At 31.7% G+C, this 27,855-nt stretch overlaps 1 protein-coding gene across 2 annotated transcripts; it reads left to right on the top strand.

The window, feature by feature from the left end:
• Positions 1 to 199: 199 nt before the first annotated feature.
• On the top strand, positions 200 to 12,206 carry LOC107845056 (senescence-specific cysteine protease SAG39). Of its 2 annotated transcripts, XM_047397192.1 has the most exons (3): positions 200 to 458; positions 10,755 to 11,160; positions 11,418 to 12,206. In XM_047397192.1, the coding sequence occupies exons 2-3, from the start codon at positions 10,830 to 10,832 to the stop codon at positions 12,008 to 12,010; spliced, it is 924 nt and encodes a 307-aa protein (XP_047253148.1). In that variant the 5' UTR covers positions 200 to 458; positions 10,755 to 10,829; the 3' UTR covers positions 12,011 to 12,206. The 2 variants fall into 2 exon arrangements, with proteins under 2 accessions (XP_047253148.1, XP_016544825.2); XM_016689339.2 differs by lacking the exon at positions 200 to 458 and having other exon boundaries at positions 10,476 to 11,160.
• The last annotated feature ends 15,649 nt before the right edge of the window (positions 12,207 to 27,855 follow it).

Here is a 27,855-nt window from a genome sequence, read left to right as displayed (position 1 = left end):
GAAAATAATAAGTGATATGCTAGCTGATAAGTCTTTGGGGTTGATGGCTTTCCAGTGAAATTCTTCACTCAATAATAGAAGGCGATTAAAGATAATGTGGAAAATGTTGTGACTGAATTCTTCACTTTAGTTAAACTGCTCAAAACCTTTAGCTGTACAACAATTACATTGGTTCCAAAAGTCAAAGTCCCTACTTATGTCAAGGAGTATAGACGAATTGCCTGTTATACTACCTTCAAAAACTCATCACTAAAATACTCACAAACAAAATCAAAAGTGTGACTAGTACTATAATCAATTCTTCACATTCTACTTTTATAGAGGGTAGAAGTATTGTTGATAATATATTGTTTAGCAATGAGCTCCTTAAATAGTATTCAAGAAAAGGTCTATCTTCAAAGTGTTTTACAAAAGTAAATTACAGAAGGGTTTGTGATTTTATTTGGTGGGAGTTTCTGGTAAGTATGCTACCAAATCTTGAATTTCCTTTAAAATTCTGTCAATGAATCATGGAGTGCATCTCCAGTTCTCCACAGTTTCCTATTCTTTAGTCATCAATGGGGGTCTTACCAAGTACGAAGAAAAATTTATTTTTAGTATAAGGGTCGAATCTTACCAAGTACGAAGAAAAGTTTAATTTTAATATAAGGATCAAGTAAAGTGAAAATCAGAAAGAAAATGGTACTTTCTCAATTTCTTTTTGTTTTTTCTTTCACTTGACAAATAACTTAAAACTTTAGTATCTAAAGAGTAAAACATATCAAGTTATCCGTAATAATTATGTTTTAAAATTTTAGATTTGATTGTTAATAGTTTATGTAATTATTTGAAAATAATAATAACAATAATAAAAATAATAATAATATAAACATATATATATAACACTTTTTTGATTTACTAAAATAAATAAGTAACATGAACAATTATTTTTTAATATAAAAAATAAGTAAAAAATAACAAGTAATCTAATACGTAACAAGAAGATATTTATTAAAAAAATGCTATTTATAGTTCAATTACAAAGATCCAAGTAAAAATATCACAAAATCATAAATGAGGACAAATGTAACACGTATGAAAAAAAAATATAAACATTTGTGCTATTTAATTGCACCAAAAAATTTGTGTGAACTACTAAAAAATAAAAGATTCTCCTTATATATATAGTTATAATGTAATAATAATTTTTACAAAAAAATCTTAAACAATGTTGATTTGTTAAATGAAGATAACAACAGTTTATCGGTGTTTGGTTACACTTGTTTTGCATCAAGGGTCTATCAAAAATCGACCTTTCTACCCCAAAAGAGGAGGTAATAGTTCTTTACATTTTGTTCTACCCCACAAAAGGTAGGGGTAAATTTACATACATCATATCCTAAACTATACAAACCCAACTTGAAGATTACACAAGATATGTTGTTATATTGGTGCTATTGGTTTATGATGTTATGTAAGTCTCATGTTCGATCCTTCAATCAGATAACTTGATCATTCTGACGAACCCTAATACAACAAAGTCTTTCTTCTCAAAACACAAAGTGAATGAATAAGATTCTACTGGGTTCATATATACTAGTTGTTTATGCTTTGTTTTTTCATAAATGGACTATTAACTATTACGTATGTTGGTTTTCTACCTGACCTATTACCAAAAATCTATCGAAACACACCTCAATAGTTGATGGTAGTTCAGGCAGAAAACTCACACACTGATAGTTTCAAGTATAAAACTCAAAAAGAGAATATCTTAGCCGTGTTTTTGACCCTTAATAAATAACCAGTATAAAGGCAAATAGACATTGTTCAAGAGTTAAAGAAATCCAAGCTGGAATTATTGACTACCTATTAAATCCGCACACCCCCCTACAAATGGTATCAGAGCACAGCAATTTAAACAGTACAGAAGAGATATATATATTAGAGTTAGAATATACATGTTAAAATTATACATGTTAAAATTAAAATTAGATTTAAAGTTAAAAAATTTACCTACAAATGGTTAATTATGCGAAGACCATTTAAAAATAGAGAAGCTTTTAGAAAAATTAAAGAATCCTTAATTAGTAATTATCCAGAATATATAAGTCTAAATAAAACAAAAGAAAATCCACAAAAACTAGCCTACTTAATTATATTAATATCTAGTATTGAATCAAAATTAATAACACATTTAAAATCTAGAAGAATGAAACATATACCACCTAATTATGATAAAATTAGATTTAGAAATCTACCGAGATATTATAAATATAATTTAAAATGAATAAAATACAACAATATAAAGAATTAAAACAAATTATCTCTGAAAAACGTAAAGAATTAAAAATAAGAATAGAAAGACTACATTATAATATATTTGCAGGAGTTAGTAAAAATTCAATAGATACACAAAAAGATGAAATATCAAAATTAGAATCACAAATAGACAGTTTAGAATATGTATATCAACATGACCTATTCACAATAAAATGAATAAAGAAGAATTTATAAGAGATGAAAAAATATATGAAAACTACGAAGGATCAAAAATAAAAATAGTATTTTCTAATCTAGGACGAAGATATAAGAAAATAGGTGAACATTTATATCTAATGTTAGAAAAAGAAGAATTAAAATTAGAAGATAAATTAACAGCAATGGTAAGAATAGAAAAAGAAAATGAAGAGATAGATAGGAAAAAAGAAATAGAAAAAATAAAACAACAAACTACGGAAGAAATACGAAAAATAGAAGAAACCAAAAATAGTAGAATTGCTGAATTAGAAAAAGAATTACAAATGTTAAAAGAGCTGTATGAACAAAGACAAAAAGAAAAAGAAGAAAAAGATAGAGAACAGAAATTACTAAATGAGATAAATCAATTTAAGGAAAAATTAGAAATAAAAAAACGAAGAATTAGAAATAAATAATATAGATATTGAAGAAACAGATAATTATGAGTCCGAAGATAGTGAAACATACACAGAAATATTAACAAATACAAAAAATTTAGAAATCAATGAAGAACAAAAAATTAATGAGGAAAACTTAGAAAATACCCAAACAGAAATAAATACTCTTGATAAAAAAGAAAATGAAAATATAATACCTAAAACAACAGAAATAAGAAAACATATATATTATAAGAATAAGTTTAAAAAATATAATGAATATGACAAATGGATACCAAAACAAATAGTGAATAAAAATTATAACTTTTTAGATCTAGACTGTGTAATAGATACAGAAAAAACAATACAATTATGGATAGGATATATGACAAAACAATTATTAGATAATAATATAAATATAACAGATGCACCGGAATATATAGAAAAAACACTAATAGGATCAGTAAAACTATGGTTTGCAAATCTAACCGAAAATAGCAAAAAAGTATTAAGAACTAATAAACCTATAGAAGGAACATCATCGACAACAACTAAACTAACACCTATAGAATTATTAAAAAAATATGAAACAGCTATAAAAGATGAATTTGGTAGTACGAAAACAATCGAAGAAGAACAAAATGAAGAAAAAGATACAAATAGAAATTTAATGTTAAAATTAGCAATATGTAATATGTGTTATATAGATGAATATACTTGCGCATTTAAAGAATATTATTACAAAGGAGCATATAGTATAGAAGAAAGTAAAGAAATAAGAAAATTATATTTTAATAAATTACCCGAGCCATTTAGTTCGAAAATAATAAAAAGTTGGGAAGAAGCAAAAATAGTAGATACGTTAGGAGCAAGAATAAAATATTTACAACAATGGTATAGAAACTTATGTGAAAAATATAGAGAAGAATTAAAAATGGAAAAAACATTAATAAGAAATTTAGCTTGTTGCAAAAATAAAATAGCACCCCAATTTGGATGCGAAGAAAGATATTATAAGAAAAGAAAAAGACATTAGAAATATAAGAAATATAAAAAATCAAAATATAAATATAAGAAACCAAGAAAAAGATATTATGTAAAAAATTATAAACATAAAAGACCATATAGAAAGAAGAAATCTATAAAAGAATGTACTTGTTATAATTGTGGAAAATTAGGACATTTAGCTAGAGATTGTAAATTACCTAAAAACCCAAAAAATAAACAAATATCAGAAATAAAAATAGAGAATACCGAATATATGCAGATAGATTATATAGATTATGAATTAGAAAGTGAAGATAGTATATATGAAATTTCAGAAAACGAAACAGATAATGAAATAGATAGCGAAATAGATGAATCAAATGACTGAAGAAGATATAAAAATAATAACAAAGGAAGAATATTTAAATGATGAAGGAACGGAACAAAAGATAATATTTGACAGTAATATATTTGATGAAATAAAAGGAAAAGAATTAGATTTAAGTGTAGAGAAAATATTTAAAATACCAACAATAAAAAATATTTTTACTAGGAAAAAAGATGAATATTATGTAGTATGCCAAAAAGAACATGTAATAGACTGCAGATATGCAAAAGGAAAAGCTAGTATACCACTGGTAACAAAAAGAATAATTAATAAAGAAATAAATGATATAAAAAGTAAAGGAGATCCAATAAAATATGTACACCTTGGAGGTACAGAGATATTAATAAAAGCATGTTTTAGAGAAGGAATAGATACACCAATAGAATTATATTTAGCAGACGATAGAATTATAAAACCTATAGAAAAAAGCATAATAACTGCCGTAAAAGGAAATCTAATATACCAAAAATTTAAATTTATAATAAGTGCAAATTATTCAGTAGCAGTAACAGATAGGAATATAGATAAATCATTAGTATTATATTGGAAAATATCAGGAATAGAATTAACCCCAGGAAGTAAAATATTTACAGCAAGATGTAAAAATCTATATGTATTAACAACAAAACATAAAATAACAGGAAAAAATAAGATTAACAAAATACAAATAGAAAGCCCATTCGAACAAATAGTAAAAACAATAGATTATAATGATTATACCTATAGAGACATAGATACAGAAGAAAATTTAGAAATAGTAAATGATAGAATAAGTACAACGAAAAGAATAGCTAATGAAAAGCCAGAATCATCAAGCTCATCAAAAAGAACAAGTTATGAAACAAATTCAATAAGTAATTTAAACCAATATTACATAACGGGAAAAATAAATGAAAAAGAATATTTAATACTTTTGAATACAGGACAAGAAGAAAATCATATAGCAAAATATCTAGTAAAAAATGAAGAAATAAAAACTGACAATGATATATGCCCAGATCTACCAAGAAGTTTAATAAATAATAAAAATATAGCAGAAAAAGAAATAATGTTAGGAGTTAGAAAAATAAAAATAGAATTCAAAGTAAAGGAAGAAATGCAAAAAGCAGATATAATATTAGGAATAAAATGGTTAGAACAAGTAAAACCATATAATATAGAACATACACAATTAACCTTAACATATAACAAAGAAAAGTTATTCTTAAAAAGAGCCTTAACATGAAATGAAGATATATGTATTAATGAAGATAGTAGTAGAAGGATATTACAGTAGATATTATACGCCTATGATAGATACAGGAGCAGAAGCTAATTTATGTAGATATAATTGCTTACCAGAAAGCAAATGGGATAAACTAAAAACACCAATAATAGTTAAAGGATTTAATAATGAAGGAAGCTTAATTACTTATAAAGCTAGGAATGTAAAAATACAAGTATGGGATAAGATATTAACAATAGAAGAAATTTATAATTATGAATTAACATCAAAAGATATACTTTTAGGAATGCCATTTTTAGATAAATTATACCCACATATAATAACCAAAACAGACTGGTGGTTTACAACACCATGCAAACAAAAAGTAAGAGCAAAAAGAGTTAATAATAAAATAAGAAAGAAAACTGATTGGATAAAAGGAAGTGAAAAAATTACACAAAAGTTAGAAAATATAAAAAATACTGAAGATACAGTAGAACTAGTAGTATTTTCGATAAATAAAACAGAAATAACTATATTGAAATAATTCAGAAAAAATTAGAACAATTATATAGTGAAGATCCATTAAAAGGATGGGAAAAACACAAAACTACTATAAAAATTGAATTAATAGATAAGAATAGCATAATAACACAAAAACCATTAACATATAATTTTGATGATTTAAAAGAATTTAAAATGCACATAGATGAATTATTAGAAAAACAATATATACAAAAAAGTAATAGTAAACATAATAGTCCAGCATTTATAGTAAATAAACATAGTGAACAAAAAAGAGGAAAAAGTAGGATGGTTATTGACTATAGAAATTTAAATGCAAAAACTATAACATATAATTATCCGATACCAAATAAGATATTAAAAATAAGACAAATCCAAGGATATAATTATTTTAGCAAATTTGATTGTAAATCAGGATTTTACCACCTAAAGCTAGAAGAAGAATCTAAAGAATTAACCGCATTTACGGTACCACAAGGATTTTATGAATGGAACGTGTTACCATTTGGATATAAAAATGCACCAGGTAGATATCAACATTTTATGGATAATTATTTTAAACAATTATCTAATTGTATAGTATACATAGATGATATATTATTATATACAAAAACTAAAGAAGAACATTTAAAATTATTAGAACAGTTCACAGATATAATAGAAAAATCAGGAATAAGTCTAAGCAAAAAGAAAGCTGAAATTATGAAAAACCAGATAGAATTTTTAGGAATACAAATAGATAAAAGTGGAGTAAAAATGCAACAACATATAGTACAAAAAATAATAAATTCGAAAGAAGAATTAGATACAAAAAAGAAATTACAATCATTTTTAGGATTAGTAAACCAAGTAAGAGAATATATTCCAAGATTAGCAGAAACCTTAAAACCACTGCAGAAAAAATTAAAAAAGGATATAGAATATAATTATGATGAAAAAGATAAAAAACAAGTTCAAAAAATAAAATTACTTTGTAAGGAATTACCAAAATTGCAATTTCCAGATGAAAATAGAAAATTTATATATATAGTCGAAGCAGATGCAAGTGAATATAGTTACGGAGGAGTACTTAAATATCGATATGAAACAGGAAAAAATAGAACACCATTGTAGATACTACTCAGGTACGTTCAACGAAACAGAAATAAAATGGGAAATAAATAGGAAAGAATTATGTTCATTATATAAATGTTTATTAGCATTTGAGCCATATATTGTATCTAACAAATTTATTGTACGAACAGATAATACACAGGTACGCTGGTGGTTAACAAAGAAAATACAAAATTCAGTTACAACAAAAGAGATTCGAAGACTAGTTTTAAATATATTAAATTTCACATTTACAATTGAAGTGATCAGTATTAACAAAAATGTTATTGCAGATTACATATCAAGACAAAGCTACACAGACTGAAATAGTAGAGGAAGATACTCTAGAAAAAATACTTAACACCCTAACTACGCTTTCAATGAAAGTGGACAGTATGGGTAATGAGATAGAAAAGCTAAAGACTAATGAAGATAAACTGAAGTCTATAGCTACAAATCAGCTAACTCAGCAATGTGCAGAGCTATGTCGATCGGAAGACATTAAAAATCCAGAGCTAGAAGGAGACGTTGGGACACTCCATAAAACCCATAACATTTATCAATCTACTTCTGCAGGTACAAGCAAAGGAGTTAATAGGCCAAGATACCAGAATGCAAATATGAACAAAATATTTGAAAAACCATTTACCCCCAAAACACAAAAAGACCATTTATTCATACCCCCACAAGTTAACACATACCGAGATAGACTAAACCAAGACAAAAAAGTATACAACTACACCGCCCAGAAATACATAGAAAATATATACAGAGTACAAACCTTTCTAAACCATAACCCCAGAGCTACAGACATCAAAGAACCAAATACCAATTATATAACCCAAAAACTACAAGGATACAATAAATTAATCGCACTACCCAAAACTAACCCAAGCCTAGTTAAAACTTGTTTTGACTATGGACTACTAAATACCATATATACCCACGACGGAGAAGAGCTAACAGCTATGGAGGAATTATACAAGATATTCACTACCTATAAAAGAATAACAAAAGGAAATTTATTTTATATAAAGTGTTATACTGCACCAGCAGAGATATTATATGACGAAATAAAACCAGTTATACAAGTTGTAAAGATAGGACTAACAAGAGATATGATTATACCAGAAGATATTTCGCAACAACCGGAGATACCTAGAATCGAGATACCAGATTTTTATGCAAATAAAAGACTTATTGGACTAGCTACGATCATTCAAGAACTAGCAAATAACTATGCTAACGGAAACCCAATATGGAGCTACTATTCAAGAGATCATCAAATGATATATTCAAATTCAAAAGAGCTACGACAAGCAGATATGGAAGACGTAAGACAATGGATAATGACGCTACTTAACCCAGAAAAACAATCTACCGCAAGAGCGATAAAAAAGGGATTTATTTCAGAAGGACTATTAACAAGATACTGTAAAATAATCGGACATAAATATCCAGACCACCAATGTTCGAGGTGCAATGGAGAAGATAATATTATTCCAGAAGTACATCTAGAATAAAGAAGACAAAATGCCAGCTGGAAAGATAAGATAAAAAGCAATAATGGAGCAGATACAGAGCAATAATGGAGCAGGTACGACAAAATCAGCGGAGACAAGATACTGTACAAAAACAGAATTATTGTATATTATGTAACAAAAGTCTTTTGTACATTTATTAGGTTGTTGAAATTGTTGACAACCTTTACGAAAAGATAAGTTAGAAAAAGCTAAAGTTAGGTTAGGAAAGTTAGGAAGCCACCATTTTTGACTTTTTTTAGTTTCAGAAAGTAGGAAACATGTGTAAATTAAACTTTTCTCGTTCTATATAACAAAGGCAGAAGGCATTGCAAAAAGCAAGCCTTCATGCGTTGAAGCACTTTGCTCTCTCCAATCCACAAAAAATATTTTACTCAGTTAATTAGATAAACATATTTCAATGGAAAAAGCTATGGAGCAACAAAACTCAGAAATAACAAAGCTACCCGAACAGGTATATCTATTTATGATTATGAATAGCTAATTTCATAATTCCCAACAATCATGATATGATAAAATAAATTCATATTAGTTACTTTATAGTAGAATTATTCGAAGAATAATATGTTAAGAAGTTTATTAACAAAGAGGAAACGGAGAAATATCCCTAAGGACTATGCCATCCTAAAGGTGAAACCAATGAGGCAAGAAGCCGTGGCGGGGAGTAACCAGAGTAGAGGCGCTGTTTAAGGGAAAAAGTATCCGGATTACCATGTTAATAGTGACGGAAGAACATATTATTTAAGAATAATCTAGTATATAGTAAGCTAAGATGACTATATTTTATGTACATGGTTGGAGGGAATATTTTGAAAAAAGCAAATTTATGAAAATGAATGATAATATATCTGATGTGATGGTAGATAAATTCAAGATACTTATTTTGTATGCACTTAGAAATATAAAAGTAGCAGATATAAGAAAAATAATATTAGAAAAAGCTTTTGGTAAATATTACATGACTAGAATAAATTATATACCACAACTACCTAACTACTCTTATAAATACTTACGATGATAAGTTATATAAAATTTTTAGAAAAAGATATAAAAAATATGCAGTTACTAGAAAAACAAATAAAAATAAATATAGATAAATACATGGAAAACAAAGATATAAAATTTCTTAATAAAAATATGCAAAAACTACTAAGGCTAAAACAAACAACTACAAAATATTATAATAAAACCAATTTTAAAAATAGATCATTTAGATTATCTTAAAGTTTTAATATTATATATACTTAAAAACATAGAAATTATAGATATCAAGAAAATAATATTAGCAAAAGTAATAAACTATGAAATTGAAACTACAAATTGTCTAGAACAGTTATACGAAGAAATTTACCCAGAAGGATATTATTCAGATTAAAAGATGTTAGAATATATTAGACAAACTAGAGAAAATCAAGAAAATCTAAATAATGAAATTAATTATAGAAACCGAATTAGGAAAATAATGGAAGACCTAAAAGAAAAATTAATATGGATAGAAAAAACCTTAGAAAATTTAGATAAAAGTACATGTGATAGTTTATATAATTTAAAAACCTCACTACGAGAAGAACAACACAAGATAATAAATAACATTGAAAATCTAGAATTAGATATACATTATAGTACAGATAGGATAAATTATTATACAAGAATTTGTAACTCTGCAATTACTACAGGATAAAATAATTAATGAATATATCTTACGAAAAAAGTAAATTATTAAAAGATATTAAAACAAAATATCCACGCACTAATAAAAATAGATTTACTAGAAACCTACTAAATCTATTATACCTATTAAATCTGCACCTACTAAATCTATTATACCTATTAAATCCGCACACCCCTACAAATGGATTGACACATAAAACAAGATTATACTAATTAATTATGAATCTTTTATTCTTGAAATGTGATTACTAAACAAATTAGCAACCACGGCAAAGAACTAATTAGTCCAAATCACAGTATTTGGTAAGGAAAACTGATAAAAACTAGTAAAACTTTTCTCATATTCAAGAATCAATATATACTAGTATCTCCAAAGAAATATATACACCATTAATTGCCTCCATCGTACAATATTTCTCTTTAGTTGAAAATATCTGTTTAATCTCTTCATTATGGCTGTACTTGATATGAAGTTCCTAGTTCTTGTTTTGGCGATTCTTGGAATATGGGCGTCTCAAACTACAGCGCGTACACTTCCTGAAGAATTCATGATGCAAAAATACGACCAATGGATGATTCAATATGGACATGTATACAGAACCATTGCTGAAAAAGAGAGTCGTTTCAAGATATTCAAGGAGAATGTAGAGCGTATCGAAGCTTTCAATGATGCAGCAAACCAACCTTATAAGTTGGGAATCAATGCATTCGCAGATTTAACTAACGAGGAATTTAGAGCTGCGAGAAATGGTTTGAAGATTCCATTTTGTGAACCAAAAATTACTTCATTCAAATACGAAAATGTTACTGCAGTTCCAACAGCTATGGACTGGAGAACTAAAGGTGCAGTCACACCTATCAAGGATCAAGGACAATGTGGTAAGTCTTCTAGCCTTAGTATATATAATAATCGCCTTAAAACTCTTGATCTAAGTTATATACACTGACAGTGTAAAGATTGTTGATGTTATCCATGTATTTAGCATGTGCCAAGTTATCAATTAAAGTGCGCTTGTCATAGAAATTTACTAGTAATTAATTTATATGTGACCTTCAGTGTATATAACTTAAACTCTTCATGAAGGGCTTACTATTGGTTTTCGTGTTCTACTCTTTAACATTTCTATTACAAATAGGGAGTTGTTGGGCATTTTCTGCGATAGCAGCAACAGAGGGAATCACCAAACTCTCGACAGGAAAGTTGATCTCTCTATCAGAACAAGCACTGGTGGACTGTGATAGAACGCGTGAAGACCAAGGATGTGAAGGTGGTTACATGGAAGACGCGTTTGAATTCATAGTGAAGAACAAAGGCATAACAACTGAAAAAACATATCCATACACAGCTGCTGATGGAAGTTGCAACTCGAAAAAGGAATCTTCCCCTGCAGCTGATATCAAAGGCTACGAAAAGGTACCTGCAAACAACGAGAAAGAACTACTCAACGCTGTAGCAAATCAGCCTGTTTCAGTGTCCATCGATGCTAGTGACTTCTCATTCCAATTCTACTCGAGTGGAGTTTTTACAGGCGCGTGTGGAACTGAATTAGATCATGGCGTTACAGCAATTGGATATGGAAAAGCTGTAGACGGGACTAAATACTGGTTGATCAAGAACTCATGGGGTACTAGTTGGGGCGAAAACGGATTCATAAGGATGGAAAGGGGCATTGATGCTAAAGAAGGACTATGTGGGATTGCCATGGATGCATCTTATCCAACTGTTTAATTAAGTATATTGTACATTAATGTATAGCAAATCCAAGGCTTACTGTTTATTATTTCACTTGATTATGTAAATGTGTTAAAGAACATGTCAATTTGTGTGTATATGATCAATTTGGAAGCTGCTTCAAGCTTTTCATTATCTGTACATAACTTATGTTAAAACTACAATATGAAGTACATACTTCTGCTTGTGACAATTCAAAGTTTTTAAAACTTTTGTGTGTGTGTTTAAGTGCACAGTATGCAGATAAGTAAGCCTTACAACCTCAGGTTTGTTCCAATTAAGGATGATGTGTGTGATTAAAAGAGATGACATATTTATTGCAGTTAACTTAACTACCAAATAGACGCTTGAGAATAGGCACAATACATAAATATAACTCTAAACTTGACACCAAATTATAACTTTGACCTTAAACTTTGACAGTGCACAAATATGATCTTTAACTATTCAAAACTGCACAAATATGACCTCCGATCCTACGTGGTAAAATGCATGTTCAACAATCAAAACTGGGCGCGTCCAGCTTAAAATCTAAGGGCATAATACATAAATATGACCCTAAACTTGACACCAAATTATAACTTTAACCTTAAACTTTGACAGTGCACAAATATGACCTTTAACTATTCAAAACTGTACAAATATGACCTTTAAATAACTTTTCACTATTATTTTTTCATTATTTTCGGCTCAAAGATGAAAATGACATCAAATTTCTTTTGTCATTGCGGAAAAAGAGTAATATTGAAGATTTATTAATTAGGTGGGTCAGCCTCATACGAAAAAATCGCGCGGGTATGTATATATATTATAAAGTAGAGGGCGAATTTGTGTTATATAATATATCTAAATACAATTTATTTAAATATTAAATTAAAGATGAAACTATACTAATAATAAAAAAAAATTATAGTTTTAATAAAACGTTATTAAATTAACGTTATTAATGATAGTAATAGTAGTATATTAAATTAACGTTATCAAATTAACATTATTAAAATGTTATTAAATTAACGTTATCAAAACTTTATTAAATTAATGCAGGGGCAGAACTACGTGGTTTCCATGGGGTTCACTCGAACCCCCTTGGTAAAAAATTTACGTTGTATACATAAGGTAGAAAATCTATATTTATGTACGTATATTAATGTTGAACCACATGAAACAGGGCACTTAGATAGCCCAGTGGTTTTATTTGCTCTTCTTGGACACTTCCTTCAGCCTACTGCGCGGGTTTGATCCCTGCTAGTGGCTTTTTTTTTAATAAAACAAAAGCTAGGTGTTGCTGCTATAGAAATAAATAAAATAATAATAATAATAATAATAATAATAATAAAAACGACGTCGTTTTAACACAAAAAGCAAAACTTTGACAGTGCACAAATATGACCTTTAACTATTCAAAACTGCACAAATATGACCTCCCTCCAAGTCCGCCCTTTTAACGACGTGGCACCGTGTGATTGGGTGAGCTTTCCACGTAGGCGCGAGTGAAACTCACGCATGGGGTTGCAAAATCAGAGGTCATATTTGTTCAGGTTTTGAATAGTTAAAGGTCCTATTTGTGCGCTATCAAAGTTTAAGGCCAAAGTTATAATTTAGTGTCAAGTTTAGGATCAATATGTCTAATAGAATCACTTTGTGAGATGCTCATATCAACTAGAACAAACATCAAACACTTTCAAGAAGAACATTTCATAGGTAAAAACTTTTCCTTCATACCAAACACACCCTAATTGGTCTTATAGCACAACCGAATTATGAAAAATATTTCATAATCATACACTTAATTAACTCCCTTATATGACAAAAATCATACACAAATCGACTTATACTATTCAAAATGAAAATAAATTTGTATAGATTAAATTTTATAAATAAAACATCTTTCACACTCACCGATTGAATAAATCTTACTATCTTTTGAGTAAAATTTGGGATTTTTTTTCTCTATGATATGCGCCTTTCATCCATTGTTGTTTTCTCTCTTTAGCGATTTTTATTGTTCACTGTTGTTGCTGCTTTATTCATCATTCTGCTTCATTATCATCATCTTCTACTTTATTATCATCTTCATCTTCTTCTTTTTGACCATTATCATTGTTGTTGTTGTTACCGCTACTGTTAATAGTTGACCAATTTCTTAGGTCAAATTTTGTTTCGTACATCACTTTCCACTTTGGTATTACTTCATAAGAGACTTTGGTAAGTCAAATTATGATTTTTAGTTAAATTTTTCATCTGGGTAACTGCTATTATGTTGTTTTTCCAACAATGGATAGAACTCAAACATGAATCCAACATAAAAGTCATCTGTTTAAACAGATAAATCATCTGTTGCGATAGATGAGACATTTGTTTCAACGGAAAACTGATATGTTGGATTCATGTTTATGGTTCTATAGGTCATAACATGAATCGAACAGATGGGTCATCTGTTGTAACAGATGATTTATCTGTTTAACAGATTTGTTATCTGGTGCAACGTGATAAATATTTATTGCAACATATTATTAATCTATTGCAATAGAACCTGAACTCGATTCCAACAGATGTGTTATCTATTGCAACAGGGTACATATCTGTTACAACTGACTGTTAAACTGTTACAACAGAACCCAAACTCAATTCCAACAGACGATAAATTTTTGTTGTAATATATTAGTAACCTGTTATAATAGAACCTGACCTCGATTCCAATAGATCATCGTCTATTGTAACAGGTAAGTCATCTATCGCAATAGATTAATTATCTGTTGCAACATGTCACTCATCTGTTGGAATCAGCTTTAAAGGTGCCTCAGTACTGTAACATCAATCCCAATAGATATATAGTCTGTTACAACATATGATTTACCTGTTACAACAGATGACTCATCTGTTCAAATTAGCTTAAGCAGCATAACATGAATCCCAACAGGTAAGAATCTGTTGCGACTGATTACACATCTGTTGAGATTCATTTATGGTACTATGAAATCACTATTAACTTTTTTTAACAAATGACTTTATTTAGGTAACACTAATGGAGGGATCAATAACAATAGGGGTGGATTGCCATGGTCAATGGATCGAGAAGAGCAATCGATATATATGGCATTGGAACGAGGGTGAAATGCTAGAGACGATAGCTATGACAGTCCAAAGTGATGTTTTGTATGATGATTTTGTGAACTTAATCACAATTATTGTGGACTAAATTGTCAACCAAAAGAACTCATCATTAGCTACATGCACAACTCTTTTGAAAATCAAAGGGTACTATCTTTCAAGATAACCGATCAGGTTCGGTTGCATGCTTATCTTAGAGATTTATCCAGAACGGTGTTAAGGGTGTACGTGGTTGGAAAAACGAGAGAGAATAAGAACCAGAATATAGAAGAAGAATAACAACAAGACATCTTTGATGATTGGTTGGATGATCTAGACATGGATATTCCAGATAATGATCAACACCTACGCCCACTGATGCGACCAATACAATATGCAGTTCTCCTCAATCGACACAGTCTAGAAATCTTCAAGAAGATGGGACTGGCTTTTTTATTGGAATGTCATTTAAGGACAAAACTGAACTATCTACCACTTTGTTTATTTCTTGCTTGAAAAAAGATTTCAAAATAAAGAGGGTGATTAATTCGAATGGTATCTTTTGCTTCAAATGTGCTAATTCGAACTGCAAGTGGTGGTTGAGAACAGTGAAGTACGCAAGTTATGACAGATTCGTCATTTATAAATATGAAAAGCATCACTCATGTGGTTCGGAGCACATCTCGGGCCAAAATCCTCACACCACGGCAAGGGTCCTCGGTGAATATTTCAGGAGTAGTTTCCTCGATGGAAAAGGCCCTTCAATAAGGGTTATGGCCTATCAACTCCTTACGAACTTGGGTGTCCTAGTCAGTTATTGAAACATATATACGGCCATGGGGATTGCCAAGGACTTGGTTAGGGGGATACATGAGCATGGGTATGCAGTCCTGGATGCTTACCGTTACATGATTGAGTCCACAAATCCCGAAAGTAAGACAGCATTGCAACTTGATGAAAACAAAAGGTTCAAGTACTTTTTTGAATCCTATGGTACTTGGATTCAAGGTTTTCAACATTTGAGAAAAGGCATAGCCGTCGACGGTACCTTCTTGAGGAGCAGGTATAATAGAGTTCTGCTAGCGGCAGTGCCGCAGGATACAGAGAATCACATCTTTTCTGTCTCTTTTTTTATCACGGACAAGGAATGTGATGCCTCTTATGGATTTTTTTTAACAACTGCAAAGCTGCGTCGAAGATACCAAAGAGTTGTGCTTTGTATCGGATAGGCATCCAAGTATTCCTAAGATGGGTTCACGTTTCTTCACTTCAGCTTACTTTGGTTGTTGCATTAGGCATCTTGGAGAGAACATTCAGACCAACTATCACAATGAAAGGGTCGTGACCCTTTTTATAGAGCAGTTAAAGCATATAGTATAGAGGAGGTTTTAGACCATTTCAATCAAATAACGGATGTGAATCCCAAGATAGCAGAATTTCTCATACGTGTTGATTTTAAGAGATGGATTCGAGTATTCTGTCTGGCAGATAGGTATATTCTTATCGATTTAATGTCTTATTTGAGTTACAAGTTTAGTATGATGTCGTACTAAGTGATTCTTTTGTATAGGTACAATATTATGAAATCAGACATAGCTGAATCGGTGAATTCATTGTTTGGCGATGAAAGAGAATTTCCTATCAAGGCTATGTTTGAAAAAATAAGGAAGAAGTATGGCCAATTTTTTAATGAAAGGCATGTGTAGTTCAAGTGCCCAAAAAAAAGAACCCGATTTGTTCTTGAAATTAAAAAAATAATATCAACGAACGTCAGTTTGGGAAATAGGTTATTATCTTATAAAATAGCAAATTACAAATTCAATATCACTGGTCATGGTGATGTTGCCACGGTCGATCTTCAAACAAGATCTTGTACGTGCAGAGTTTTTGACTTGGACAAAATACCCTGTCCACATGCTATGGCAGCGCTTCAAGCTCAATACGGTCATAAATATGGAGCTGAAGTTTACAATCACTTCTCTCAATATTATTCGGCAGAAAAATATAAAATGGCATATAGTGGATATATTACTTTGGTTCCTCCCGAAGAATCTAGGGTTGTTCCTGTAGAGCTTATGGGGAGATTAATACCTCTTCCATGTATTGACCCAAGAACTATCAAACTAGAAAAAAGCCATATAAGAGAAGGCGTGGAGTTGGAGAATCATTTTTATCAAGAAGAAACAAGTGCTCCATATGTAAGCGCGTTGACCACAAAAGAACTACATGCCCGGATCGTAATCCACCATGATCATTGTAATTACCAAAACTTGTGTTGTTGTTTGTGGTGTACTTTTATATATTTAAATTATTGTTGTGAACGTAATGTTATCATTTATTATATATAAAATATCTTTTTTAATAACTTGTGCATCAATAAAAAGAGGTAAAACATGAACTAAACAATTAAGCAGACCACAAGTATTTTCAATAGATTACCCATCTGTGGCAACAGATGGACATTAGCTAGAAGAACACAACACAGTTCCATAAAACTGGAATATTTTCCTCTAAAAGATGATAAATCTGTCGCAACGGATGGATAATCTGTTGACAGAAACCCAATCGATGACCAATCTATTCCAACACATGGTCCATCTGTTGAAAGAACTCAAAAGCCAAAATTACTCCTTACCTCCAACTGTCAACATGTTAACATGTATGTTTAGAAGAAGAAATAGACAGAATAAAAAAATTGAGTAAGAATTAAAAATCCAAAGTCGACTAAAAATAAATTTTTCATTAAAAAAAAATATATATATATATATATATTAGGTATAGTCCGATATAGAAAAATTAAAATACATATGCTTAAAGAAAAAATACATTCTAATTATTATTATCATCATCATCATCATTAATGACAGCCGTCCAATCAACTCCCAGCATCAGGGCCCTCATCAGCCTCTATATCTCTCTGAACATCGTCGCTCTCACGGCGACCAACTCCTTCTACAGGTCATTGACCTGCCTCTGAAGTTTCCGCACTATGTTGCGTAGAATAGCAATGTCCCAAACAGGATTATACATATCTAGAACACGCATGAATTGACAAATATAAAAAAAAAGTCCAAATATAATACAACATATGCTACAAACTGGCAGATTTACACCAAAAAAAACTTACCTCAAAGATAAAGGAATATGCTCTTTGAAGAGAAGTGATTGAAGATATCACACGTAAAGAAAAAATACCAGAAATAAATAAAGTTTAACAGAATGAAGATTAAGGAGGGACCTATTTATAAAGGATTGAATCTGAATGTGTAAGGACAAAAGGCACGTCTGTTAAGCTCCATTGTATTAATTACATTCAAATTGGTGGCATTTTTTTCTATGAAAAGTCATGACTTTTTCTTTTGCATTAATCCTTCTCACCTTTTCAAAATGATTTTGAGACTTGATAACAGCCATTATTATTGAGCTGTTATAATAGATCATCTATCTTTTGCAACAAATTTACCATCTGTTACAATAGATTATTTGTATGTGCAATAGATGAGACATCTGTTACAACATATGTATTAATTGTTGTGACAAATGGACCATATTTTGGAGATATTTTAATTTCTTCTAACAGCTAATTCATCAGTTGCAATAAATGGATAATTCAATTCATCAGTTGTTTTGAATGTGTTAGATAAAAAGTCACCACTACCTCTTTTTAATAGTCATCACATGTGTGCATATGAATAAACAATGTCTGGTCTATCGCAATAGATTTATCTACTGTTGCAACATATGGATTATCTGTTGCGACAGAGAAGATATTTTGATTTCTTCCAATAGCTGATTCATTAGTTGCAGCAAATGGAGATTTCCGTTCATCGGCTATTTTGAATGTGTTAGATAAAAGGTCATGACTCTTTACTTTTTTTAATAGTCATCACATGCATGCAGATAAATAAATAATATCTGGTCTGTTGCAACAGATTGCAATATATGGACTATCTGTTGCGATAGATGGACCATATGTTGGAAGAGATGTTTTGATTTCATCCAACAGCTGATTCATCAGTTGCAACAGATGGAGATTTTGATTCATCAGTTGTTTTGAATGTGTTTAGATAAAAAAAAGTCACGACTCTTCATACCTTTTTTTAATAGTCATCATATGCATGCAGATGAATAAACAACACTGTCTTGATGGGATAAGAAGAATAAGATGCGTGCAATGGATCCACTTTCATGCGTGGGAGTTATGTATTATGGATCAGGTTACCGCGATAGACACACATAAAGTGCAATAATTTTGTGAATGCAGTTTTTTATTGATTAGACACTGATCTTTCAAATAAGATCCTGCATTATACAGTTTAGTTTGATAGGTGCAAACTGATAAGGCCAAAGGGTTCCAAGACAGTGGTTTCGATACCTGTTACAATTTAATAACGGTCTATGCTCATGTTTTTGTGTCAAGTTTGGGGAAGGGTTCAAGTTTTGGTGGCAATGTAACTATCCAATAATGAATGGACCAATTTTAATAGCGCAATGGACTTTTTAAAAGGCCTCTAAAGCCTCGCACTGCAGCAAACAATGATGGAACCAATAGAAATTTCCCTGATCCAAATTTATATAGATGGATTGCTGGAGGAGACTTTTATACAGCAGAAGATACTTGGAAGAATACGTGTGTAGGAAGGAGGAGGTGGAGAAGGCCATATATCATATCAAACCTTGTTTAAGAGGAAACACAGGGGAGCAAGCAAGGAAATTCTAGTGAATCTAGCTAATGAAATTGACATGAGAAATAGAAAAACTGGATAAGCTTCAAATATGGAAGTGTATCCAAATATAAAAATCCGTCAGTCGTTGAAAAAAAATGGTCAACAGGACTGGAGCAGGACACTTTGCTCAAGAATGCAACTAGCAAGCGTGGCCTCAATGAAGACTCTCACAAAGTTTAGGACCAGAACTCTAACAAAGAAGTTTTGTGAGCATAGGAAATTGAACGATTGTCGGTCAGAATTAAAACCTGAACTAACAACTCCTGAATTAAAAATAAGGAAAGTCAAGGCGTCAATTTCTGAAGTCTAACTTGCATTCCATACCTTCTGTTTGTGGCTATGATCAGGTCAGTGGCAGTAAACAAAAGGTTTGAAGTTGGGCAGAAATCCCATGCCCTATTGTTTCCACTGCCTTTGACCTGAACAGAGCCATAAACAAGAGGCATGGGATGCAAGTTTAACTTGATAAATTTCCACCTTGGCTTGATCCCATATTTTTAATTCAGGAGTAGTTGGTTCAGGTTTTAATTCTAACCGATAATCTTACCACCTTCCGTGCTCGCGAAGCTGCTTCCTTAGAGTTTTGATCCTATATTTTGTGGGTCTTCATTGAAGCCACGCTCGCTAGTTACAATCTCTAGAAAAGTGATCAGCTCAAGTCCTCTTGACCATTATTCTTTTTCTTCAAGGACTGATGGATTTTTATTTTTGGATACACTTTCACATTCGCAGCTCATCTAATTTTTTTATTTTTCATGTCAATTTCATTAGCCAATGTTGCTATACTTTTCTTCCTACCCTGTGCTTCCTCTTAAACAAGGTCTGAGATAATATATGGTCTTCTCAACCTCTCCCTTCCTGCACAGGTATTCTCCTAAGCACCTACTGTTGTATAATAATCTCCTCTAGGAACCCATCTATATAAAATTGGATCAGGAGAATTTCTATTGGTTCGATCATTGTTTGTTGCAGTGCGAGGCTTTGGAGGCCTTTTAAGAAGTCTATTGAGCCGATAAAATCGGTCTAATCACTATTAGATATTTAAACTGCCACCAAAAACTTGAACCCTTCCCCAAACTTGACACAAAAATATGATCATAAATGGTTATTAAATTATAACAGGGTATCAACACCACCTACTTCTTCCCTCGGCCTTACCAGTTCGAACCTAATAATCTTACCTGTAAAATATCATATCTTGTTTGAAGAACTAATGCCTAATAGGTAAAGAACAAACATTCAAAAAATTATTATATTGGATATGTGTTTTCATGATAGGTTGTCAGTAATACATACCTCCCACATATGAAGTGGTTCCATCTGCAAGCAGCTTATTTCTCCGAACCCATTTTTACTCTAGCCTTTAATGCTGGTCGGGCAAAAATGGATCCAGTTTCACTTCTTTTTATCTATGAACAAAAAAAATACATTTGATGTCAAACAAGAGAAGAACAAAAAGAACATTACAAAAGAGTAACATAAAATTAAGTGAATCAACAGATGACTTATCTGATACAACAGATTACCCATCTGCTTAATCGATGAGGCATCTGTTGCAACAGATAGATGACATATTGCAACAGATGGGTCATCTATTAGAATAAATCAAACCAGCTTTGCTACCGGTTTGATTTCTTTAAACAGTTGCTCCGCCTGTACAAAAGGCTAACACAAAATTGAGTGAATCAACAGATGACCAATTTGATGTAACAAATTATCCATCTGTTCAACCGATGAGGCATTTTACAACAGATATAAAAACAACGGTCCGTTTATTCAAGACTTAAAAGTCACTTTTATTTCAATCTTCTTAATAAATAGGAAACTAGTAATGGGTAAATCATTAATAGCAACAGATTTAAATTCTAATTTAAATGACATACAAAGAAGAAGACGAGATAAAAAGAGCAATAGTGAACATACCTACAATGTGAAAAAAGCAAAGGGATCAGAATATCCAGTTCAGTCGAGAAAAGATATTGATTGGTTGAGATCTGAAAGGATCCTCATCCGAAAGAAGAAAGAAAAAAAAGAAAAAGGAAAGAAAGAGAATTGAGAATAAAGAAGAGTGATAGATGAGTTGAGTCTTACATTACGGATGGAGGAAAGAGTATTCTTCTAGATATGGGTTTTAAATATTCATTAATAACTTTTGACTTTTGAGAGGCACGAGGAGACGATGACATTGAAGACCAGATAAGACTACTGACTCAGGATATTTTTGAGTTATCCAGGTAATATTTTTTACCACCTTAGTATTTTAATTTTTTTATCTCGGACGAAAAATACCTAAATTGCTTTTAAAAAGGGTCTTAAAACATCTAAGTGGAACAAATAACAATTTTTATTTGAAATTTTCCAAAGCTCGATCATCTGTCACAACAGATGACTTAATCTTTTTGATAATTTACAATAAATGCGTAATATGTTGCAACAGATGACTTAATCTGTTTGATTAAATCCAACAGAACAGACATCTGTTGCAACAGGTTGAACATTTATTTTATACAATTTTTATTAATTTCACATGTTATACTAATACCTTAATTGATTAATCTAGGACCAGGGATCAATTTTCATAGGGTCAACTACAACTTTAATTGAGTCTTTTGGCACTTGAATAATGAGATGGTATTGTGTTCCTCTCAACCAGAGTCGTCGATCAATCACTCTGAGATGAATCGATTCTTACTACCACAAATGTTAGACTAATACCTTAATTGATTAATATAGGACCAGAGGTAAGTTCACATAGGGTCAACTACAACTTCAATTGAGTCTTTCAGAAATTGTATGATGAGACGGTATTGCGTTCCCCCGACCAGAGTCGTCGATCAATCACTCTAACCTAAACCGATTCTTACTACCTCATATTTTAGAATAATACCTTAATTGGTTAATCTAGGACCAGGGGTGAGTTCTCATAGGGTCAACTACAACAGATGGCAGCGCCTATTTGATAATTTACAATATATGGGTAATCTGTTGCGACATATGACTCAATCCATTTAATATTCTACAACAGATGGATAATTTGTCGCAATAGATGACTTAATATGTTTGATAATTTACAACAGATGCATAATATGTTGTAACAGATAACTTAATTTGTTTGATTAAATCCAACAGAAAAAATATCTGTTGCAATAGGTTGAACATTTCTTTTTATACAATTTTAATTGATTTCATATATTAGACTAATATCTTAATTGGCTAATCTAGGACCAGGGGTGAGTTTTCATAGGGTCACTATAACTTCAATTGAGTCCTCTGGCAATTGCATATGAGATGGTATTGTGTTCCTCCCTATCAGAGTCGTCGATCGATCACTCTGAGCTGAACTGATTCTTATAACCTCGTATGTTTAACTAATACCTTAATTGATTAATCTAGGACTAGGGGTGAGTTCTCATAAGGTCAACTACAACAGATGGCAGCGCCTATTTGATAATTTACAATAGATGGGTAATCTGTTGCGATATGTGACAATCCATTTGATAATTTACAACAGATAGGTAATCTGTCGCAACAGATTACTTAATCTATTTAATAATTTACAAAGATGTGTATCTGATGCAACAATTTGAACAATTATTTTTTTACAATTTCAATTAAGTTAATATACCTAAATTGATTAATCTAGGACCAGGGGTAAGAGTTCATAGGGTCCACTACAACTTCAATTGAGTCTTTTGGCAATTTCATGATGAGAGGGTTAAAAATTATGCATATTTTTTATAATTTTAAAAAATAATTAAGATCAATTCGGACCAAATTAACATTTCCAAAACTTGTCATTCTTTTTCAAAATACAAATCATCTATTTGCGAGAAAAATATTTCATTATTTCAAATCTCGAGTTCTCTCTCTTTTCTCTTTCGCACTCAATTATACAGTACAGACAACAACTATCAACAAATTACTCTATCCTTTACAACAGATCAATTTTTTTCTCATTTTTGAACACATAGGTGTTATTTTTTACTTTATTCTTGCTTGTATCAGTCATTTTCTCTGTCTTCATAGGTAAAAGAGTTTGAGAAGAGTTCTATATTTGTTATTTTTTTCTAAAAAATAAAGGATTTTAAGTTAATGATCAAAAAAAATAGTTGTATTATCTTTGAGAATGGATTTACAATTTTGAGTTTTAATGATAAAATCATAGGAAGAACTCGAGAAAACCCTAGTTTCTATCACAGTGTTTCGTTGACTGTCGTGGTATTGTTGGCTGGTGTTTGTGGTGTTTGTGGTGGTCGTCGTCATCGTTGTCTCATCGTGGAGGCACTAGTGGTGGTTGTTGGTGGCATTGGTTGGTGGTGTTTGTGGTGGTTGTTAATGGTGTTGGTATTCGTGTTGTTTGTGGCATTGGTTGGTGGTATTTGTGGTGGTGGTGGTTGTTGGTGTATCGTTATTGGTGGTGTTTGTAATGTATTTTTTTTAAATTTATTCATTCATCAGTTGTAATTAATTTTTGTTTTTCTGTTGTTTATAGGTAAAATATGTCTCTCAAAAGAAAAGAAAGTGAAAGTGGATCAACGTCTGACCACGAAAAAAAGGCTAAAGTACAGAGGGATTCGGAGGAGCTTCCTGAACAATCTCAGTCAGCAAAAAGTGAAGCTGAGGAGAGACATAAAAACAACGTTGAGGAAGGTGGACAAGGGTCTGTAGATGGTGAGGAAGAAAATAAAAGTGAGAAAGAGAATGAATTAGAGAGTGAGAAAGAGAAAGAGGATGATCATCAACATGATGATAATGGATCACCAATGGGGCGTGAATTAATATTGACATCCCAGCATGATCGTCCAAACTTTTAGTATTGACAAGTTTCAAATTGCGATGCCGATAAATGATGAAAAAGCAGAAGAACTAACTGGTGAAATTTTACTTAAATGTCAGATGGGGAGTAAATTTATTAATTTTAAGAAAATTATGAAGGACGAAAACATAGACGAACTTTTTAAGAAGAGTTTCTTTGGACGCTTTCTTGAGCTACCTGAGTACCCTACCCGTTTCTATATGAGGATGGTATATGGTCTTCTCAAGCGCAGAATTAAGTATATGGGGGATGATGTAGATCCGAAGGAGGGAGGCAAAAAGATGGATGAAATCTGGATCAACTATTGTTGCATGTCGGTTTGTTTTGGCTTGTAAGAGTTTGTCATAGTGATGGGCTTGAGATGCCATCATCCATAAGAACTACCTATCGCCAAGGGAACACCCCACAAAAGATCCAAGGCAAGAAAGCTCAAAAAAAAATAGATGAGTTATTTGACATTGCTCGAAGTGGATACAAAGCATCGAATTTGTTGACAAATCTCATGGATAAAACCATACCAAAGCAGTACAGGGAGCAATTATGCTTAGTTTGGTTTGCCTATTCAGTTATATTAGCAAGAGACGTCAACAAGGTCATAGAATATGATTTTCTGGCGCGTGCTGAGGATTATGATAAATTCAACAATTATCCTTGGGGATATGACATCTTCTACTTGACTATCTAATACTTATTGACAAAGCTATCATTAGGGATGACTACATTATTCGGCATTCCTTGGGCATTCATGGTAAAATTAATCATTACTTTTATTTTACTCATCCATTAATTTATATTGAATATAGTTATTATGACTTTTTTTATTGCTTCCTATTTATATTTTTTAGGCTTGGGCATTTGAAGTCATTCCACCCCTACGAAAGGAGGTAATGGATTACCCGGATGAAGCTTCTCATCCAAGGATATTTAGGTGGTTAGCTGCAAAGAACAACTTAAAAATTAAGGAGGCTGATCTCTGTAACCCTCAAGATGATGCAGTACGTCTTCTTCAAGTAAAATAATTTTAATCAATGAAATAAAAGATATTGGACAAATATTATATCTGGTGCAACAGATGTTATATCTGATGCACCAAATGAGACATCTGTTGTGACAGATTACCAATCCTGTGTCAACTAGTTCAACAAATGGATAATCTATTGCGTTAAACGATTGATATCTTGCATCAGATTACCCATCTGCTGCTTTGGTTCTCCAAACCCGACTCCTAAAATATTAACGATCTACTGTAAATTATGCAACAGATGGGTAATCTGATGTAACATATTGTTAATCTATTGCGTATACAAATCATCTATAGCATAACATGTAACCCAATAGATTACCCTTCTTGTGCAACTGGTGCAACAGATTGGTAATCTATTGCGATAGATGATTGATATTTTGCATCAGATTATCCATATGTTGCTCTAGTCCTCTGAACATAACTCAAATGAATTTTAACCATCTACTGCAAACTATACAACGAATGGATAATCTGATGTAACATATTGTTAATCTACTGTAGAAGTTGACTATGTTAAAATGTAACCCAACTATAAAAATTATTATATTATATGATTTAAACATATCTGTCTTTTTTTCTAGGTTGTGCATTCATGGATCGTGCCTATTGAGGAGGAGTCATTGATGACTTCTTATATTACTCTAGGTTATGTTGATACTATAGCAGGCCCAATGGTGAAGTTAATAAAGAAGAAATTGGCTGGAGCAATAGCCATAAAAAGAGCAGTTAGGCAAGGTCAGCCTAATAATGAGGCTCTTCATGTCCAACCTACTAAGGCAGATTTGGGTGCTTCTTTTAGTGGAGTTATTGGTGTTGGTGGCAGGCATGCTGATGCTGCTACCACCCATGACGATGAGCATGTTAATGCTCAATAAAAAATAAATATGTTTGAAAATACCTCTTTTCACCCTTGCATAGGTCCCTCTCACCCCTCTTCACGCTCGTGTTCTCGTTGCAAATGCAAAGAGTAACAGGACAGCCAGGATAAACTCTTTGAAAAAGTAGAGGCAATCTCTAAAGCTATCGAGGAATTTAAATCCAAGAGAGGTTTCATACCATCCAAGAAGGTAAGGGAGCTATACACTCCTACAGTGTTGGTTTGAAGGAAGAAAAGAGTAATAACCGACTACTCTCCGGTTAGAAAACAAAAAAAACTTGTAACTCCACTCTCTCCAAAAGCTGTTGAAGTTCAGGGTCCATTCAAGAAGGTGGACATATACGTAAAACTTGGCACCAAAGAGAAGATGGATCTGTGATAGGCCAAGAATGCCAAGCCAAGCATACCAGATTACCCCAGGCCTCCCTTTTCCCCCTAAGACTTCCAGACTATGACAGATATCTGTATGTGGTACAAGGACAATACAAGTTTACTTTTCCTAACCTAGCCTTCTAATCTACCCCATAAAGAAAAAACCACACAACAGATGTGAAATTTATTGCAATAGTTGGGTATTCTGGTGCAACTGATAGTGGTTCTGTTATAACTTACCATCCATCTGTTGTATAAGTTGCATTGGATTATTGATTCAGATAACCCTATACAGTAAATGGACCATCTTTACAATCACTAACCTATTTAAAAATTAACTTCATATATCACAGCATGTTGACAAAATTCTCTGCCTCATGAGGAAAAGGCAATTAACGTATCCAAAAGCTTATGACGCTGTCGATAGGATAATGGACCTCGACTTCTGAAAGAATCTCAAGGATAAGTACGATCAACTCAATTCTGATGGTCATCCTATAGTGCGGGACTTGATTTCTTAGTTTCTACGTTGGACTTGGAGGAAGAAGAAATGATAAAATATGTTAGAAGAAAGAGGCCAAATCCACACGACAAGAGCTAGACCGAGGCAAAGAGGATTCTTGCAGTCATTAGTGTGAACGGCATACATTATAGGGTTGTTAAGATACTACTCGAGGAGGAAAAGATCAAAGTTATGGCTGCAATAAACCTGCCGTCGACGAGGTCGATATTTTTTTCCCGTGCAGCCACTGATGGAGCTGTTACCCATCTTGTTGAGGGAGGGTAAACTGATGAATCATTTGCCAAAGGAAGTATTGATGAAGAAATCATGGAATTTTTAAGGTTGAAACAAGGGCATGACACTTCTAAAAATAATACTGATTACGCGAGCGGCTCGCATGCTCTTACACACATCGAATATTTGTTGACCAGCAC

This window comes from Capsicum annuum, chromosome 10 (assembly GCF_002878395.1).
Source record: "Capsicum annuum cultivar UCD-10X-F1 chromosome 10, UCD10Xv1.1, whole genome shotgun sequence".
Classification (NCBI taxonomy): Eukaryota; Viridiplantae; Streptophyta; class Magnoliopsida; order Solanales; family Solanaceae; genus Capsicum; species Capsicum annuum.
Note: the sequence above shows the minus strand (reverse complement) of the source record. Positions and strands in the feature narration are given on the sequence as shown.